Genomic DNA, 19,035 nt, shown 5'->3' on the forward strand with positions numbered 1-19,035 from the left:
CTCTCACCTTATGTAGGCTCCTTACTTCTTCCACAAGTCCAGGCGTCCATACCTCTCTTAAAATGGTGATAAGAATGCCTCCCTCCTTGAGCCAGTGCGTCCCCAGTACCAGCTTGAATAACCGCAGGAAAGCATCTCTCATTCTGCAGTGGGGTTGGAAAAGATGTCCTGCTGTACTCTGGAAGGCTCTTTTTTTCCTTTATTTCTATTCTTTTTTAAACTACTTGATTATTCTTCATAGTGACTCTTAGGAGCCAGTTGTTATTTGCGTCATCGAATTGAGCAGAAAAAGTGTTTAGGAGGGATTTGAGTACAGTGCTCACTCTTAACAGAGGAAAATAGCATTAGCAACCCACCCTAGTTGGTTTTGCTTTTGAGTGGTGGTTTGTCTGCTTCCTTGCTGCATTATCAGTATGGGGGATAAATCTCTGCATGGGTATGCCCTCCCCCACATTTCCTATAAGTCCAAGGAAGTGGTTTTTGGCAGAAGGCCAGAGCAGGAAGTTCTGACATTACTCCCTGGGCAAGTAAGGGCTATAGGCAGGGTAAGATAGTTAAAACGCATTATCCTGACTACAGCTTACTTTAAAAAAACCCCAAAAAGGGTTTGTGTGAGGAACTGCCAACTTGGAAGACAGTGTGAAGACTCCTTTGAGGGGGAAAGTGTTTAGTAATCGTGGTTCATTATCTTGGTTTGGTCTGTTAAAAGACTTATGCTATGCTTTGTATTTTGAGATATAAACTTAATCTTTGAGGGAACTCCTCCCAGGCCACTGTCTTTGCTCCAAATCAAGGACCATAATTTGCAGGTTCTGCCAGGAGAGAGGAATTGAATGAATTTTGGGTGTCAAACCCAACAGAGTTAATGTAGTAACAGACACCTTGTTTAACTATTATCACTTTAAACAATTATGGTCAAGGGAAAATGTTATTGAACAATCCTTTGTTTGAGATCTTTTTATCATAGATGGCATTGGTGTACTGATCTCTGTGTATAGATTACTTAATATTATACAAGACACTTGCAACTTTTTAGGGAAAGCTCTCGCATCTCCAGTGTTTGCAGCAGGTCTTTGCAATTTGCCAAGGAGAAAGTCTGTGGGCTAGGGAAATGTCTTTTCTTCGTCCACAGAAATTCCATTTGTATTTAGTTGAGTTACCAGCTGTTTAAAATTTCTATTGCCCTTCTGTTGCTTGCATTCCACGTGGAATTGTTGGCAACTTGCAAAATAACAGAATGTGTACCTTCTAAAGAGCTGGCTAGTTGCCATTGCCAAAACAGCAGCCCCACACATTGCAGTGGGAACACCTGGGAGCTTGTAAAAGTCCTGGGGCAGTGCTGGAAAATCAAAAGTTGGTGTTTTTTTTAAAGGGTAAACTGTGTTTCTTGGTCTGCATGCTAATGTTTGAACTTCCTTTACCTTCATTCTCCCCACCTCCCTGGCATGCATGTGAAAAGGTGAGCATTTTCTATTCCTAACATCCTAATAACATTCAGGCCTTGAGTTTGTAAGCTATTTGAACATCAAAACCAGTATTTGATCTATTGTTACTGTATAGCAAATGAGATAAGTTTGACGTGAGACACATGTTCTGTATCTCATATATATCTATATATAGATATCTATATAATATATACTAATATATGTTCTGCCAGAGATTCTAATATACATATATATATATATATAAGATTCCTGCTTTCTAGCCACACTAATATATAGATATGTGTGTGTGACTAAATACATATAAGATTTCTACTTTTTAGTTGCACACATTTTGCACTACCAGATTCTCTGAGATCTCAAAGAGCTTCCATAGCACCGTTCTGATTTTCATATAGCCCCATACTTCCTGGTGTCATTTTAGTGTTCAGATATCTAAAATGGTCTAATAACATTTCCCCAACCTCATAAAGCAATACCTATATCTTCGTTTTGGGGAGGAGAAGCCTGCATATAATAAAATGTGTGCTAAATTGTAAGCCCAGAAACATGAGTTCCAGTCTCAGTGAGTGCATCTACATGTGCCCTTTACTGTGGAGTAGGCTAGCTAGCTCCATAGTAAAGTGCCTACAGTCTACACGTGCACTAGTATTAGGGTGCAGTAAACTAATTAACTCCGCCATAAGATAGTATTGTTGGGGACAGTACTGTCTTATGGTGGAGTCATTAAGTGCAATTAAATGCACATGTAGATGGTGACTACTGGGTGCAAATTGTGCTCAGTCTGCCCAGCCAGCCGGGGACCAGACCCCAGCTCCTGCCAGCCCCTCCGCTCCCCGACTCTGCCACCACCAGGAACCAAGGGCTGAACCCTCTCCCCTTCCCATGCTGCCTGCCAGCCCAGAGCTACTCCACCCCATCTTAAAGTGCTGCTGTCCTGGGCATGTGTAGGCACTGCACCTGGGAGCAGTTGACTCTTCAAGGCAAATTGCTTTTTCCTAGGTTCTTCTGAGTGTATATTAACCAACTGCTTACTCTCTGTCACTGGGGCATTGGCTATGCCTTCATCTCCTCTGTTTTACCTATAGCAGAGCAGACAGAACAACCAGATATCCATGTACTTTGGTGATACAGTCTGAGAGTTGTCACCATCTTCTGCTTACAGATTGGTTGCAAATGGAAGATATGCTACATCCCTAACAAAGGTGCAGAAATCTCTTATTTCAAGGCCTCACACAGAGACTTGTTTCACTCTTGGCCTGTTGTGGAACTGGCTTATACTAAATCTTGCTGATTGTGTTATCCATGCCTGTAGCACTCTCTTCTTTCCTTTTTGAAGAGCTCTTTGGTCATTTCTTATTTCGGTTGGTGCTCTTTCCTTTTTGAAGAGTACAGTCAGCTCCAGATTTGCTTTTCATCACCAAACCCTCTTGCTTTCCAGGTACCCAAAAATGCCAAGTGCATTGGTTTCTTTGCGAGATATAGTTCAGGTTATGATTCTATCCAGCACTTGTCTAGTCAGAATGGTAATGTTGCCCCGATGGTGTCCAAAAAGATGGGCTATCTGCATGCCCCATGTAAGGCTCTTGACCTCTGTCATGGTGAACTGCGTCTAAGAAAGTTGCCATTTCCGAAGAGAAATTATGTTTACTTTTTGTTTCTTAGCCAAGTATGTTCAGCATGTCACAGACACCTTCCCTTATGTAGGACTCCATGTGCAGAGTGTGGTCTCATCTCTGTGTGCCATTTCATCAGTTACATGAGGACAAAAAAATTGGGGTGCTATTAAAAAAAAAGGCCACATATTGTAAGTATTTCACAGTCTCACAAAAACTTTTTGATCTAATATTTTACATGTATTTTCCTTTGGGTAGTGGCTAAGCATGAAAATATTCAGCCTAAGAGGGGACTTTGAGAAAACAGTGAGGATCAGACCCAAAGATATGAGCTGGATTGCTTTTTGCATACTCAGCTATGGAATCATAGGGCACTTACACACATGCAGGGGGGCTGCTCCGATGCATTGTAATTCCAGTGCATCGGAGCTGACTCAATTCATCAAGTCTGCTGAAGCGTGGAATTTACTATGGTCTAGCAGACTCCAGCATCATGTGTATCAACATTCCCAACCTGAAAAATAGGGGTGGGGCGCTTTAAACTGAAGCTCGTTTGACCAGCTTTAGTTCAGAGGGCCCACCGCAATTTTTCAGCGTGAGGACACTGATACTATGTGACACCTACGGGTGCTTTTTATTAGCATGGCTCTTGGAGCTATGCTAATTAAAGCACCCCCTGCCTCCCAGAGCATGTTTATAAACACCCATAGTGCTAATGCTATACATATATAAAAACAACATAAGATTATGAATTTAAAGCATAAAATTAAGTACTTAAGGTTTTCTTACCCAGATAATACATGCTTAGAATACAGTAAATTTAATATTCTGCTAGTAATTAAAACTAATGCACAAAGAGGGCTAGTTAATGTTAAGATTAAGTAAGAATCTTTAACATTTATATTTCTTAACTTTTTTATTATTCAAATTTGCAACCTTAATGTTTCATTAGACTAAATTTTGGCTTTTAATTTCCTCTTAACTACATTTAGGGCAACAAAATCAAAGGGCTGCTTGTGGAGTTTTAGAGTTGTACTTGGTGCAAGTCAGTAGTGCTCTATATCCAGTCATATCAAGTTAAAGGCTGACAGAGATTTCATAATGTGCTCATGAAAAAGTGAATGATTAGTCCTGTGCAATGTCACTATTATTATTATTTTCACATCTAATGTTGTTTCTCTTCATTAATATTAAAGTGGGTTTTATTTTACTTCAGGGGACTATTATAAAATGGATGTATTTTTTGTATTTGCTTAAATAAATTGTTCAGATTGTCTTCAAACTTAAATCACCAATGGGCAGACACCAAGAACAATAAGATTTGAGAAAGAAGGGAACATTGAGAGAGTTAAGAGCTATTAAAATCAGGTGGCTAGAGTCGAAATGGTGTTAGAGTCTTGGTTCTGACACTAGTGCTATGAACGTGCTAATTTCTAGCTGTCACTAGAGTACATTTCTTTCAGACTGCAGAATCCAAAAATAGGTGCCCTGTCCCTTTTGCTTCCAGCTAACTTCTGTAGTTTCACAGGTCTTCCATAGAAGGTACTTTTCTTAGATCCATCTGCCTGATAGTTTATTCCACACGTCAGGAAAACTTGTATCGAAGTTAAAATTTGTATTGCTGATAATTAATAAACAGCATATCCTTCATTGTCCAGCTTTGCATGAAATTTAGTAGGTCAAACTAAATGTATTAACATTGGTCTTTTACAAATTCTTCTTTCAGCCTAAATTGCTGTCTGCCAACTTGTACCCTGACATTCCATGAAACATTCATATGTGGGCCCACACTACATACACACTGAAAAACACTTTAAAGATGCAGGAATTCAATACTGTATGCAGAGCCCACTAACATTGGCACAATCTAGATATTTTTTTGCATTTAAAATCTCTCTTTAAAAGGCAAAGCAACAAGAGGCTTATTTTCTTAAGTTGCCCTCCACTCAAGCTAATATGAAAAGATTAGAGAACTTGGATTATCCTAGATCATTGTAATGAAAAGGGTCCTGCATCCCTGCAGGTCAGTCTTAACTTGATTCTGTTGTTTAAAGCAGCTTGAAAGAACCCACTTCATTTCTTGAATGGATTGCTGTAATTTTTTATCTGAAGAAAAACAGGGAATTTTTATTTCTTTTTTGTACAACAAACTAACCCCTTATCCTGTCAAAACTAAATAAACTAGGGGCAGCAGATGTTCTAGGATTGCACAAGGGGCAAGATAAAATCTCACAGGGGAAACATCTACGCCTACTGTCCCTTTCTGCGCTAACCAGACTTCTCTAGGGAATTGCGTTTGCCAGAAAAGTTCCACCAGGAAATCACCGTGATAATAAATAGTGGAAATCTAGACAACTGGATAGGAAAAAAATTCAGGATACATTTTCTTTTTCTTAAAAAAACCACAAGCTAATGCATCAGTTTTTCTAGAAAAAAATGTAAAAATCAGTTAAAAAAAATTCTTCCCAAATTAGATTCTTTTGATTCCAGAAGTGATAAGAAATCTTGTTGGTTAACTGCATTGCTATGGCTTCATAATTAAGGTTGAGCTTAGTTTTGCTGCCACAGAACGTATTCATTACCTCTTTACATATGGAAAATAGTGTATCCTCTCAAAAAGCTATTTACTTAGAAATTTTCTGACAATTTACAAGCAAAACATCATTTTAAAAAATTTCATTAGTTAAATATATTTTTAATGAGTCCTTGAAGCAGTTTTTTTCTATAAATGAAAATTCTCCAAATGCCTTCTGAATATTTCCATTTGTAGGCTGTAGCACTGCCAGCACCCAGCTGAGGATTTTTGCTTAATAGGGAGGGTCTGCTGGAGAATCCATGGACAATTCTGCTGGTACAAGGAGTCAGGTCCCAATTACCCTTTTGTTACTTCTATATCCCCAAAAGTGCAGCAAGCTCAAAACATGCGCAGTGTCCTGGGCTTTTTCCTCCTGGTTTTATTTTGATTCTGTCCTTCAGAGGCTTTCTGCTTTTTACATAGTACAGAGTTCTTCATTCTGAAGAATGGAAAGAGAAATTATACCCATTGAACACTGACATCATCTAGCTGCCCCACAGGAGTGACAGGTCTATCTCGCATGTCTCTTCTGATAGGCTCCACCAACCCAGTCAACCTGATAGGGCGGTGTTTAAATCCACTGAGGTGCCCTGGATCCCTCTGGGTCAGCCTCATTCAGTGCCAAGGATCCAGAATCTGTGGCATATTACCAGGGTCTTGGGTCTCCTCACGATGAACTTGTTTTAACACTGACATCCCAGCTTTGACAATGTAGTGCTGAGATTCGACTTTCCCTTTGCAGACGGCCTTCCTTTTGACATCAGTAGAGCTCTCCACTTGTCATGTTTCCAGCAGTTCTAACTATGGCCTGGAGCAGCCTTGCAGGGCTCTGAAGTCTTTCAGCTGGCTTCTGTAGACAGAGAAACTTTGAGTGTTGAAATGTTCTTGCATGGAAATCTTGGAAAATCAGTCTTCAACCCATTCTCCTGAGTCATTAAGTCCAGGCCTTTTGAGCCAACTCTGTCATATAGACCATTTCACAAACTGATTGGGCTCCATCTGAAGCTAGTAATTAATTCTCATTAAGTGTTCCACCTTTCATTGGCTCCAAAAATGCCTCCGATGTATAATCTGAGGTAAAGTCCATATTTTATAAAGGTAAGGTTGCCTTTAAATTTCTGGAGTCTAAATGCTGACATCAGTGGTTTGCTTCTGAAATCTCTTCTTCTGTCATCTGCCAGTCCTGGATTGTTATATCTGCGAACTGGCTCTTACCTGTAAAGTCAACTGCATATTGATACCCCCACGTACAGGGATTTTGGCAGCTATTCTGGAAACAACATTGCTTTTGGCACTGAAGATTTATTATGATTAAAGTCGGTCTCTGGGTGCCATCTCCGTTGTGCTTTAATCTTGGAACCTCTTCTTTTGCAGTGCCAGGAAAAGTTTCACCCTCTGTTTGGATGTACCAAGCAATCTGCTTTAAACCTCAAAAATGAAGGTTCTTGTACTGTTTTAAGCTTACTGGAACTTAAGTATACCAGTAGAGCCAGTGCCCAATGGGAAAACACTTAATTTGTGAATCTGGGATTTCCAGTGAAAAGTAAGAACACAAGTGCCTCGGGATTGTTGGCATGCAATGCTATTCTTCATTCAGTGCGTGAGAACTGCTGCTTGTAAGATGACATTGGCATTGTACCAGCTCTGTTATTAATCCAACTGGCCACAAGTATCCACAAGATACTTCCCTCATAAGGTAATAAAATATAGAGAGAATCTTGCATAAGGCAAGATGTGACTAACACCAAATTTATCATTACATTTAGAAGTTATTCTTTGGCTTATCTGTGTGCATAATTCATTTTATTTTTTATTTGTTGCCTTGGCCTTTGAGGATTCTCCTTGTAGGCAGATAGAAATTACCATGCCACATTGCACCAGGGTTTAGCTATTCACTATCCCACAGCAGCCAGTGGCTAGAACCAAGTGTTCCAGAGAAATAAGAAAGAAACCATGAAATAAGCAATTTTGGAATAACTTGCCCATGGGGAAAGTTCTTGTAATCCCCGATACTTAGAAGACGCAAGCTGGAATCCTGGTGCATGAGGATGTGTATTCCTTCCAAACTTCTGGATTTTATTGTTATTTAATCCTTTCTAATATAACTCTGGAAATTTTAATCCTCTCCAGGAATTATTGATGATTTGGGGTCATTCCTGCTCTCTTTGAAGGTATTCTGATGTTAGTGAGTTTGAAGCAAGGGTCTTGATGTCATTTGAGACTTACTGCTCTAACAAGTCTCTCTCACAATGCAGGTCTAAAACTTGTGACTTATGTATAAAAAGAAAGATCTGAATGTGGGTAAAATGAAGCTAATGTGCAGGGAGATCTCTGTTTCTTTACCTGAATGGGGGAGCGAGGGGGAGGGGAATGCAAAGATTGCATCTCACCTCATGGCTATCCAGGTTGCTACTAGGAAGGTGAAGATCCTATCCCTGGACCCTTGCGAGGAATTTATGCTAGCTGCTGACTAGTGAGTGCCATACATTTGAAACTTGCCTCTCAAGTCCCACTCTAGCCTCTGGGAGGAAGAAGAGGCATTCTGTCCCTTTCTCTATTCTCCAGCTGCCTTTTTCCTGCGATTTGGAAGGGGGATCTCTACTGATCTATCCCTCCTTCTGTTTCATTTGCTTTGTGAGGAAAGGATAGAAAGATTCTTGTTCATCTTTAGTGAAAGCTGCCATCTGTGGTGGTGCATTCAGAAGGTATGAGCTCCGTGAGCCACTCCAACTACCTTTCCTATCCAGAAATGAATAATTGATTCTATTGAGTGTCACAAGAAAATCATTTCAGTGTAGCTGAGCATCAAGCTTAGAGTATACTAGAGCCAGGGTGCTCAACCCCTGGCCTGTGAGCCTCTAGGGTCCCTACAAGTTCAGAAATTTGGGGGCAGGGGGAGCAGTGGCAGTTAATACTTCCGCCTCCCCCACTGCCTAACTGCTAAGTCCCATGCTGCTGGATCGGGGCCAGGCCGTGCCTCTGTCCTCTACCTGGCCATGCATTGCCCATCTGGCCCATGAGGCAAAAAGATGGAGCACCACTGTTCATGAGTGATCTGTTGGCCAGGATTGTGATGAGAGTAGTGACATTTGTATTGTCTTGTAAGGAACACATTTTAAGCTCTCGCAAAATTTCCATTTAAGGGAGAAACAGATGACAACCTTGAGATGGTAAAGACAGCTAAATCCTGGTGTGGGAAGCTTGTTTCTTCTTCAGCTAGCTAATGCTCCAAGAGTATTTGCAAAATGAGAAGATTGTACTCTGGCATAGTCTTTTAAGTGGAAACTCCTTCCTTGGGACTTTCAGAATTAGGGCACAGTGCTACATTTGTAGGTGTGTATTGAAGATGAGTGGATAAGTGTTACAGAGAGCGTTTCAATCTTTGTGGGAACTTGTCTAATAGTAATATTGATGCATATGCTCAGGCACTGTCTAAACAGTTTAGGGGACTGCCTGATTTTAGTGCACAGCCTAATTCTGACATTTTAGCAAATTTCTAATTGCTACATTGTTTCTTTCACCAGGTTCCTAGAATAAAGCTCACAGAAGCATGGAGGCAACTCACTGGGGTAATATCATAATGAGTACTTGAAAGAGAAATAAAAATTATCTCAAAACATTTAGTGTTGTTTTTGGGATGCAGTTGATAGGTCCCATCTGGCCAGCTTGGGGCAGTGAATTATTGATGGCAGAACTTGCTCCTTGTGGTCACACCTCGCAGGAGATGGCAGGTCACAGCCAGTAGGTAATGGTTAACATAACTCTTAAGTGCTTCTTGTCCTTCTCTGAGGCAATGCAGCTTATTGCACACTTCTTGGTGCCAGGGGCCATATTTTGCTACATTTTTGTACAGTACCTTTTGCTGTGGGCGTCACAGTGCTGTTTCTATATAAATAATGACAATCTTTACCTTAAAAAAATGGATGTAGATTGCTTCTGAGAACATAACCTTATCTGTACATGACTTCTTTATGGTCCCAGTTGCCAGAATATCTGTGACTGTACCCCTTTGCATGAGGGGCTCTGTGATGATCGTGAACATGAGAAAGGGGTTGACTCAGGACATTGTGATGTTCTTTAAAGGCTGCTTCTGATTAAAACCAACTGAAGATGACAGGCTTGGTAATTGGAGTCTGTTTTTGATTTCTGTGCCATTCTTCATATTGGCAATCTTCCCATTCTTAATATATCCTATGGAAAACCCAGAAGTGATAGAGTATTTGTGATAGTCACCGTGCTGTGTGCTGCTGCCTCAGAGCCATGGCCTTGCATTCACAAAAAAGGAGAAGGGCCAGGAAGGACAGGGGTAGAAATCCTTCCGCTCTTGTGAAATTGCTTCTTTTGAGTAGGAGAAACTAAATGTACATCTCTGATACTGCAGCACGAGACTGTTACTTGCACCCAGTAAATGTGCATTCTGTATCTTGTCTTTTGCTCTTTCTTTCTCCAACAATACATATTAAAATAGCATGGTCCTTAATTTTTCAATGTAAATACATGTATTTGAATTATTCAGACATATTTGTGTAAGCTGTGGTGTATGCATCAACTACCTTTGAAGACTTAGTCTGCTGCTGAAAAAATGAAGGTCTTTTCCTGATCTTGATTCCTTTATGTGCTTGAGTTAAATTTCAGTTGTGAAGGCAGGCAACAGTTGTTGAACTGTAACTCTGGATTTCTTTACTTGTGTGTTCAAATGTCTGGCATTGCAATAACTTAATAATCTTTATGGCTTGGCCCAAAGCAGGAACTCATTTTGTGGGCTTTGTGAACACCAGTGAGGTATGGGACTAGGTATCTGCATCCTTTGAACAAATAGTATCTTTCTCCCAGTGTTGGCTTAACCTGTAAAGATGGTTGTTAAGGTAATGTGCCTATGAACAATGCACTTTTTGTTCCTAGGCATTAACTAATAAAAGAAACACGGCATGAAAATACTTTCTCTGGAATATTTATCAGACTTGTTCATGCTTTGCTTTAGGCTTCTCTTTGCCGCCCTCCCCTCCCCCCATATATGCTATTGAAGCCTATAGCAGCCAGTCTGCATGACACAAACTGTACTCCTAACGTAGCTCCACTGAGGGTATCTGCAGCTAGAAATAGGATTGCAGTAGCTCCAGATAACTTGGGTGATGATGGCAATGAAGATGTAGTGACATGAACTTCAGTTTGCAGTAGCTGCTGAAGTATCCAGAATCCCTAGCAGACTTGTTTCCACTGCGCACTGTGCTACACATTTATTTGTTCTTGTTCCCCAAAGTAGCTAGACCACAGGCAAGGTAGGTTTGCCTGCCTCTGCTGCATTCACGTATCCCAGTGGGAGTGTAGACATACCCCAAAGGTAGCAAAGGTGGTAGCAATTGTATAGACCAGGGCTGTCCAATTTTTAAGTGGCTGGGTACCACGCACAGCACAGGATGCACCACCATGAGCCACAGGCCTCCTGGGTCTCATGCAGCATGGATGCCTCCACGCTGCACTGTGTTTCCGGGGTGCTCTGGTCTCACCCTCAGCTCCCTACCTGCAGGCTCCCCCAGCACCGTAGGCTGTGCTGCATAATGCTGCACCACTCCCTGACACAAGGCAGGAAGTAGAAGCTGGAGAAGGGAAGGGGATCCCAGAGACCCCTTTTGTTAATGCAGCTGGAGAAATGGGGAGAGTGACAGCCAGGGATGAGTCCAGTGGCTATAGATTAACCCCCCATAGGCCACATGTGGCCCATGGGTTGTTGGACAGCCCTGGTGTAAACCATGCACCAGCAGTTTCGCTACTGTCTTGTCCATTCCTGGACAAAATAGGACTAGGTGACATAGTTCTAAAAATGCTTTAGTCCATGTGGTCTTTTCATAGTATCTAACAAAGTAATCTGTTGCCTATGAAAACTTATTCCTCTCTGAACTTATATTCTCTAAGATACTGTCTTGCCCTCCTTCTGCCTGGAAGAAGTATAACTACATTAATTCAGCATGGTGTTGTGCATGGGTTATTCAGACCTGTGAAGAAACAGCGCTTTTTAGTCCACGTGCAACAACATTGTGCTAAGGCAGCTGTATTGCTTTTGGCTCCAGAAAGAGTGCAGGGTATCCCTGCAAAGCACTGCCTTGAACCATACAGGTATACCACTTATCTCCAAGACTTGCTTGGCCGCTTTTGTTGAATTATTTCCCATATTAAACTGGACTTTAGAGGGAAGGATTCATTCTGCACCCCTGGGGAGCAGCCTCTCTTCCTTCAACTCCACTTTTATCCTCTGTGAAGCTCATGCTGTCCAAGCTGAAATGTTCCTTTCATCTCTGGGAGAAGCCTTGTTCTCAGAGTAACTGCAGAATTGATGTCCTACTCAAGTGTTGCATAACTAGAATATGTGCAATGTGCTTTGCAGGTTCTGGAGAGCACCTGATACTACTGGTTTCTGTGCTTTGAGATGTTCCTTCCACCTCTTTTGTTTTCCTACTTGCAAAGTGGAGTTAAAGTGGTTGCCTCTATATGTGCTTTACTGCGGAGTAGACTAATTATCTCTGCAGTAAAGTGTCACACTCTATACGTGTGCCAGTATTAGGGCGTAGTAAATTAATTAACTCTGCCATAAGATAGTACTGTTGGGGTCAGTACTATCTTACAGCAGAGTCATTTACTGTGCTGAAACGCATGTGAAGATGCTAACAGCTGGGCAGAAATTGCACCTGAACAACCCAAGCAGCAAGGGGCCAGGCCTCTGCCTGCCATCTACCCACATGACTACATATTTGGCACTCTCGTGCCCTAGCCAGCCCCTCCATCACCTAACACTGCCACCCAGAGCCCGGGGCTGATCCTCCCATGCCTGCTGCCAGCCCAGGTCTGCTTCACCCTGGCTCAAAGTGCTGCTATCCCAGGCACACATCTAGATGCTGTGCCCAGCCAGCGCAGCCTGCTCCTGAGTTCATTGTATCTCATTAATCTCATGTGTAGATGCACCCTCTGTGGCTTATTCAGTGACCTGGCTTTCTCTGCTTTCCTATATCCATGTCAAACTTGAGTGGATCCAGTGCTTGAGTCTTCCTGCTCCAGTCTTCCTGCTCCAGTGCTTGAGTGAACTGAGTCTCCAGTATCTGGCTGCAGATTTCTTAGGGTTTGTCATATCCTTTAAGTTAGTACTGTGCTTTGCCTGCAGGTGAAGCAGTCTTATCCATTTGTATTTCCTTTTTAGGCTGAGAGACTGCATTCATTACTTGGCTGTCATTCTAACCCTGCCCCCTCCACCCCTACCCCACACACACGTCTTAGTTTCATGTCTGTAACAGGGTGGTCTCCTTGTCAGATCTTCACCAGCCACCCTGCTCCTGGGGTAACTGCCCACTTTGCTTTCCTGCTATGCCTTGATGGAAAAATACGAAAGTTGTTACTAAGGCGGCAGGCTACCCATTTATCGCCCTGCTGACAAGGGCCTAATACCCACTCCGACCACCCCTCCACAGGTCCCCTGCCTCGCAGATGGTACTCTGGTGTTACTTCTCCAGCCTACAGCTGGAGCAAACTGGGCACACAGTTGTAGCACTTTTCTACAGCCCCAGAGGGCCACTCATACGCTACTCCTCTCTCAGCGGGGTCCCACTCACTCCGCTCTTCTCACCCAGCCTCTTTCATACTGCCCTCTCTCAGGGGCCACGCTCATCCCTCCCAGCATCACCGGGCTTTGGGCTCATCCTCGCCTTGGTCAGCCCTGGCACAGTCTGTTGGGGGTCTCCCACTACCCTCACCTGAGCGATTCTACAACTATAGGCCTATTTCACTCCTGGCCCCTTGCTGGGCCACTGTGCCTCTACGGGGCCACCTCATTTGCCCCCACTCACGAGGCTGCTCTGTTTGTCGTCCCTCTCACTCAGGGTCTCACTGCTCATCGCCAGGCTTTCCCCTGCCACCTGGGCATGGCCCCAGGTCCTTCCTCCAAACTGAGCTCTATCTCAGGGCTCCTTAATGAGCCCTGGGCTCCCCCTGCTCGTTAGAATACCACCGGGATGTGGAGCTGGGGTTAAGATGCCCCAGCCCACTTTTCACCAGGGAGGTAGCTAGCCTGGCATTTACTGAGGGCTCCCATGCCACTAGGAGCCCCACCAGACCACCCTTTGGCAGGGTGAAATTTAATGTCTTATCCAGGACAGGGGGTCACCTCCACCCCAAAGCCCCCGCCTTTACCTCCTGACCAGGCCAGAGCAGCCTCCCAGCCTGATGTTTCTTCTTCCTCCAGCAGCACACTGCAGCCCAGCTTATATCCCTGAGTCCAAAATGGCTTATATCCCTGGGTCCAAAGGTCCCCTGCCACAATGTCCTTGTAGAGCTTTGTGCCATCAGAAGTGGTGGAACCTTGTTGTTTAAATTTACGTAATCCACTGTATTCCCTTGACAAAAGAGATTTGGCTTAGCTCTTTTGGAGGGCTGGATTTATTTAATTCTTCAGTGTAAGGTAGGAAGTGGTATGCTCTGATGAAAAGGTAACTTTTCTCGTGGTGGCACCACCAGAGTTCTGATGCCAAACTCGTAAATGCTGGTTGTGTTTGGTTTTTTCCTATGATAGACAACTACAGCTTCTACTTTCAAAGAAAATAGAAGACACAAGCATTTTTCATCTCTTAGTGCTCTGTCTCTGAAGGCCATGGGTCTGTGTAATGGAAACTTCCTGCTTGCACATAAAAGTGCTGTGCTGTCCCCGGACTAGGTTGTAGCCTGCTGCCAATATACATTGTAAAACATAATTAATTTAGTTTTTACATAGTATAGTATGAAAAGTTGAAAAAAGGCTGTTTAATCTATATACTCTAGCCTGGGTTATTGTGACCACCTGCATGGAAGAAGTTAATAGTAAACAAGGTTTCTTTTTTCAGTTCATGTTTTCGAAAGTATTTCTCAGGTTGGTACCTGAGTTTGTTTCAGAGAGCTCAGATTTACTGCATTCAGACCCAGATCTTTACCTGCTGCTGCCTTTTCCATTACAGTGTGATAGCTGAGTCTGAGAGATTCATTGTTTCCTGATTAGGTTCACAGGTATTTTAAACAGCTTGGTTTATGAATAAGATTTATTTTTCCTTGTTAATGACCAGCCCTGCAAACTCGGCTTGGAGTCTGACAGACGAACTGACTTTAGTCCCTTGTCGCGCTGGGTCTGCAAGCTAGATTCTGCCTCCAGCCACATGTCTAGTTCCATTGTCTCCCATAGGTTTACTCAAATGTAGGTGTTTGAAGTTAGCTCTGGCTGTACAGGATTAAAAGGTGTACAAATTGCTTGTTGCAAAAGTCAGGTTTGACTGATGCTTCCGGGGCAGATCTGGGGAGCAAAATAGTGCTATTTTCACACTTAGAGCAGAGCTATGCATTACAGCAACAGTTTCCTTATTTATCCTTTATAATATGGATGTACATGGTGCTTATGTAAGCTGGTAATTCATAGTAGTGGCAAGAACCAAGGAGGGTGTGAGCTCACACAGGTGCACACTTCAGTGCAGAGTTTGGTCAGTGTATTGTCACATGGGCCCTCCAGCAACTGCTTAGTGTTCTTGTTTTTGGATTTTGCACAGCACTGCCAGCTCACCTCAACCCTGACCTACAGCTTCCTGCTGTTTCAGTTCTGAGCTTCCAAAAAATGTTGTAGAACCACTTTCTTGGGCCAGCTTGTCATCCTTGTTGCAGTGGCCATTCTGGAGCTGCATGCCTGTTCCAGTTCTGCTCCATAACTGCATAGGCCCTGTCCAGGGTGCAATGGACAGAAAAAACATCGGTTTTTGTCTCAGAATGAAATATAGTAGAGTAAGGCTTAAGCTTAGATGGATGTGAAGCACATTTGGGTAGATGTATGAAACAATGATTGCTTGAGTGGGTAAGCCTTTTGGAAAAAGGTGGGGGGAAATGTGACACAATAGATGGGTCTTCTGGTTACAACCGTATTCCATGAAGCTCTTGCTTTTCACCCCAAGGTTTCTAAAATGGATTGTCCTCTTCTTCCTACAGACAATTTCAGGTACACCTGTGACATTTGTGGGAAAAAATATAAATATTACAGCTGTTTCCAAGAGCACAGAGACCTGCATGCCGTGGATGGTGAGTACCATTTCAGGCCTTTGTTCAGTTGGGCTGGAAACTAATAAATGATACATGCTGGGGCAGATAAAGTGTGATTCATGGAAGTCAGGTGCCCCTCATAGGGTTTTACAAAATATACAACAATTCTCACTACTGAACATCAAGGCATGGTCTGCAGAGAGACTTCACATAGGCTAATAAGAACCTAGACTGTCTGGGTGGGCCACGTGCTAGGACCTGTAGGCTCAGCAAGCCATGCCTTTGTATTAAAGTTCATGCTTGCTGTGGATTTTTTTTTTTATCTGTACCTTAACATAAATTGTCAGGCTGGCTCTTGCCTGGCAGAGTTTGTTTGCCAGTTGTCTCTTACAGTATAGGAACCATTTTTCCTGTACCTTTTCTTGAGAAACCATGTTACAGAGGTACAAGTGCAACAGCAGTTGTCAGCTGGTGTCTGAGCCCAGGGACCTTAAGGACTTTTCCTCTTCAGTACAAACATATAAAATTACCCTAGGGGTCAACATTCGGGCTGAAACAAGCACCTGTTCCTTGCATCAGTTTGATTAGAAAATTGATGGAAGGTATTGAGTGTTTGCTTGGGTTTTTCTTTTTCTTGGGGGGGGAATATTTTTATGTCTTTTCTTCCCTCTGTACTCTTGCTAAAGCCCTGAGGGTTCCAGGTTTTTATGCACCTTTTCCTCTAGCCCTCCTGAATGAACCAAGGTAGCACCAGGCTATCACTGCTGCTCCTTACTCTGCCAGGGAGGTGGGACAGGGAGCATTTGTGACCAGAATGTAGCAACATGCTAGTGCCCAGAATTGCTGAAAACATGTCAAATTTTCTCAAACGTTTTTGCTCTTTTTCTTTTTACTGAAATGTTTGGAATGTTTAGACCAGCTCTAAGGGCAACAAGCATGTGCTGGCACCCCACAGCCCTCCAGGAATCTCCTTTGCTCATGCAGGGTAATGGAAATGGAGCTAATGGAATGGAAAGCTACCATTGGATTAAGAGTGTTTCCTCATGCTTGAATTGGGTCTTCCTAGCTGGAGCTCAGAGAGCCCTACTCAGGGCTTCCAAAAAGCTCAAGTGTTTTTTCAAACTGGCTACCACTTGCATCTTGCTAAGACACCGCTTGCCTAGATGCGTTTGAGCAATTGGTTGTGTTTCAGTAGATACAGATGTGAGTGGTGTGCATCTGATGGTCATGGTGATCAATGTGGGTTTGCGTCAGTGTTAGAACAAAGGCCTTGAGGGTCTGTGTACACTAGGGCTGGGCATGCTCAGGTATTTCCCTGTGTGAATGCTGCTTGGGAGAGGAGGGAGTGGGACAGGGGAGCCTGGCTTGTTCTGTGGTGCTGAAGTATGCTGAACTGGCATATGAAATACAGGAAGAAAGCAAGGCCATTTAAGAGGATTTAATTTCTGTTTTGTTTCTTCCCCCCCTTCTTCTATTCTGTGTTAGTTTTTAGTGTGGAAGGGGCCCCAGAAAACCGGGCAGGTAAGCGCAGATCCTTTGTGTGCTTTATTTCAAAAACCTGTTCAAGTATTCAGTAGGTCTCCGGCACCATGGGTCTGGTTCTACACTCATAACAGCCGGTGGAGTTTTGTCACTGATTTCAGTGGGAGCAGGACCAGTCCCTCAGTGTGTAGCAATGTTACATAGAGCCAATAGTTTGATGCCCAGCCCTATTAGATACCAGGCTTTTGTCGTACATGCAGTTGATCTGTACTTCTGAAAATCAGAGAAACAAACCATGAATGCTTTTTCAGTAGTCTAAACTTGTTTGTTACATAAATAAAATTACTACCTAAAACGGATTGAGTTCTGATTGGTTACTGGACGTGCTGTGAGATGGTTATACAGCATCACTGGTCAGTATTTGTTAGCTGACTCTTGTTGTCTACTTCACTACACCCATTTTCAAAAGAAAGGAAAATCTGTAGTTGAGAAGCATGCTGGGAAAATGTCAGCAAATAGAAATCAAGCGTTGAAATATTTACATTATTTCTCTGATTTTTGATTTGTCTTCAAATTGTGCCATCGGACTAGAATGGGTTAATAGCTGTCTGGGAGGGCATGTGGAAGAGGAGCGACAAGTCCAAAACTCAGAAGAAGATGTTGTTTAAACCTTGTGTTTTTGTTACATGTGACAAGTTGAAATGTGTATGACCAGGTGCATTCACCATCTAACTGCATCAGGAAAGCCTTGGGGTGTTGTCAGCTTTCTGCTGGTTCTGTTCTTTTGCAGACCCCTATGACCAGGCAGTCATAGCACCTGACGAAGTGAAAGAAGAGGAGCCGGAACCGTTTCAGAAGATTGGTCCAAGTATGCTTTATAATGGAGTTTTGAAGGTTCAAGAACATGGCACACAGTTTGAAAGCTGGCATTTGCTAAAGGGTCTGGGTGACAATGGGAGATCAGCATGTTACAGGAAGATATTGAAACTCTAACGATGTCAAAAAGTGTATTTCATTTCAAATTAGTTCCCATCTCCTGCAGCCGCACAGCTGGAGAAATGTTTTAAGCATGGGCAGAAGTTACCTTGGTTATAAGTTTGTTCAGGGTCCAGGAAACTTGAGTTCAGCCTTTATGCAAGTTCTCCTCTTGTTTGCATTTGATTTAAGTATAAATGGTGCCTTTTGCTGAGGGGTGCGGCATGGGTGAAAGGTTCTCACCTTTCACCTTGGCTGAGTACACACAAAACCTAAATTGGGTCATAGAGGAAAGGGCGTCCATCTCATGCTCTAGCAATTGTTTGTCTGCTCAAGGGCTCTACCAATAAAAGTGAACAGGGCGGGGGGCTGTGGATCAGGATTCAAGCACTTTGGCAGAGCTATTTGGGGTTAGGGCCAGGACTGCAGTAGCCAGGCTGCTGCAGATGGGGTTGTGGCATATTGGCAGAGTTGACTGAGGGACAAGTGTCAGTCTGCACATGCTTGCATGCTGGGAGATAGGCACACTAATTAGAATAAACCAAAAAAAGAGGTTAACTTCTGAATTTGTGGTTCTATACATTTCTGCATTTCCTGCTTGAGGTTAGAAGGGAAGGTGGTGAAATACTGATACTCTGTGCTATTTCCAGTGCTAACAGAAGCAGGAAGTACTGCAGGTATCTCAGGAAAAGTTCTTCTCCTCAGATTTCCAGCCCACTTTTACAGTCCCAAATGAGTTTAGGAAATATGAATCCAAATCAACCCCTCTGGTTGCATATTTGAATATTCTGAGGTTCATCCATGACTGTCTGTCACTATTGCTGTCACATAGGAGAGAGGAACCGTGTTCCCCTGGGTAGTGCTTGAGATTGGATTTCTCCCTTGTTTTCTCTCTGATTCATTGTATGATTTT

The 19,035-nt window shown here is 43.0% G+C and overlaps 1 protein-coding gene across 1 annotated transcript in view; it reads left to right on the forward strand.

The window, feature by feature from the left end:
* ZNF618 (zinc finger protein 618) overlaps positions 1-19,035 on the forward strand; it is a 134,821-nt gene that overhangs the window by 61,646 nt on the left and 54,140 nt on the right. Inside the window, exons 7-9 of the mRNA XM_019541090.1 lie at positions 15,615-15,704; positions 17,151-17,186; positions 17,938-18,015. Of these exons, the coding sequence (XP_019396635.1) occupies positions 15,615-15,704; positions 17,151-17,186; positions 17,938-18,015 (204 nt within the window). The remainder of the gene's footprint in view (positions 1-15,614; positions 15,705-17,150; positions 17,187-17,937; positions 18,016-19,035) is intronic.

This window comes from Crocodylus porosus, unplaced genomic scaffold (genome assembly GCF_001723895.1).
Source record: "Crocodylus porosus isolate Cpor-Errol unplaced genomic scaffold, CroPor_comp1, whole genome shotgun sequence".
NCBI lineage: Eukaryota > Metazoa > Chordata > Crocodylia > Crocodylidae > Crocodylus > Crocodylus porosus.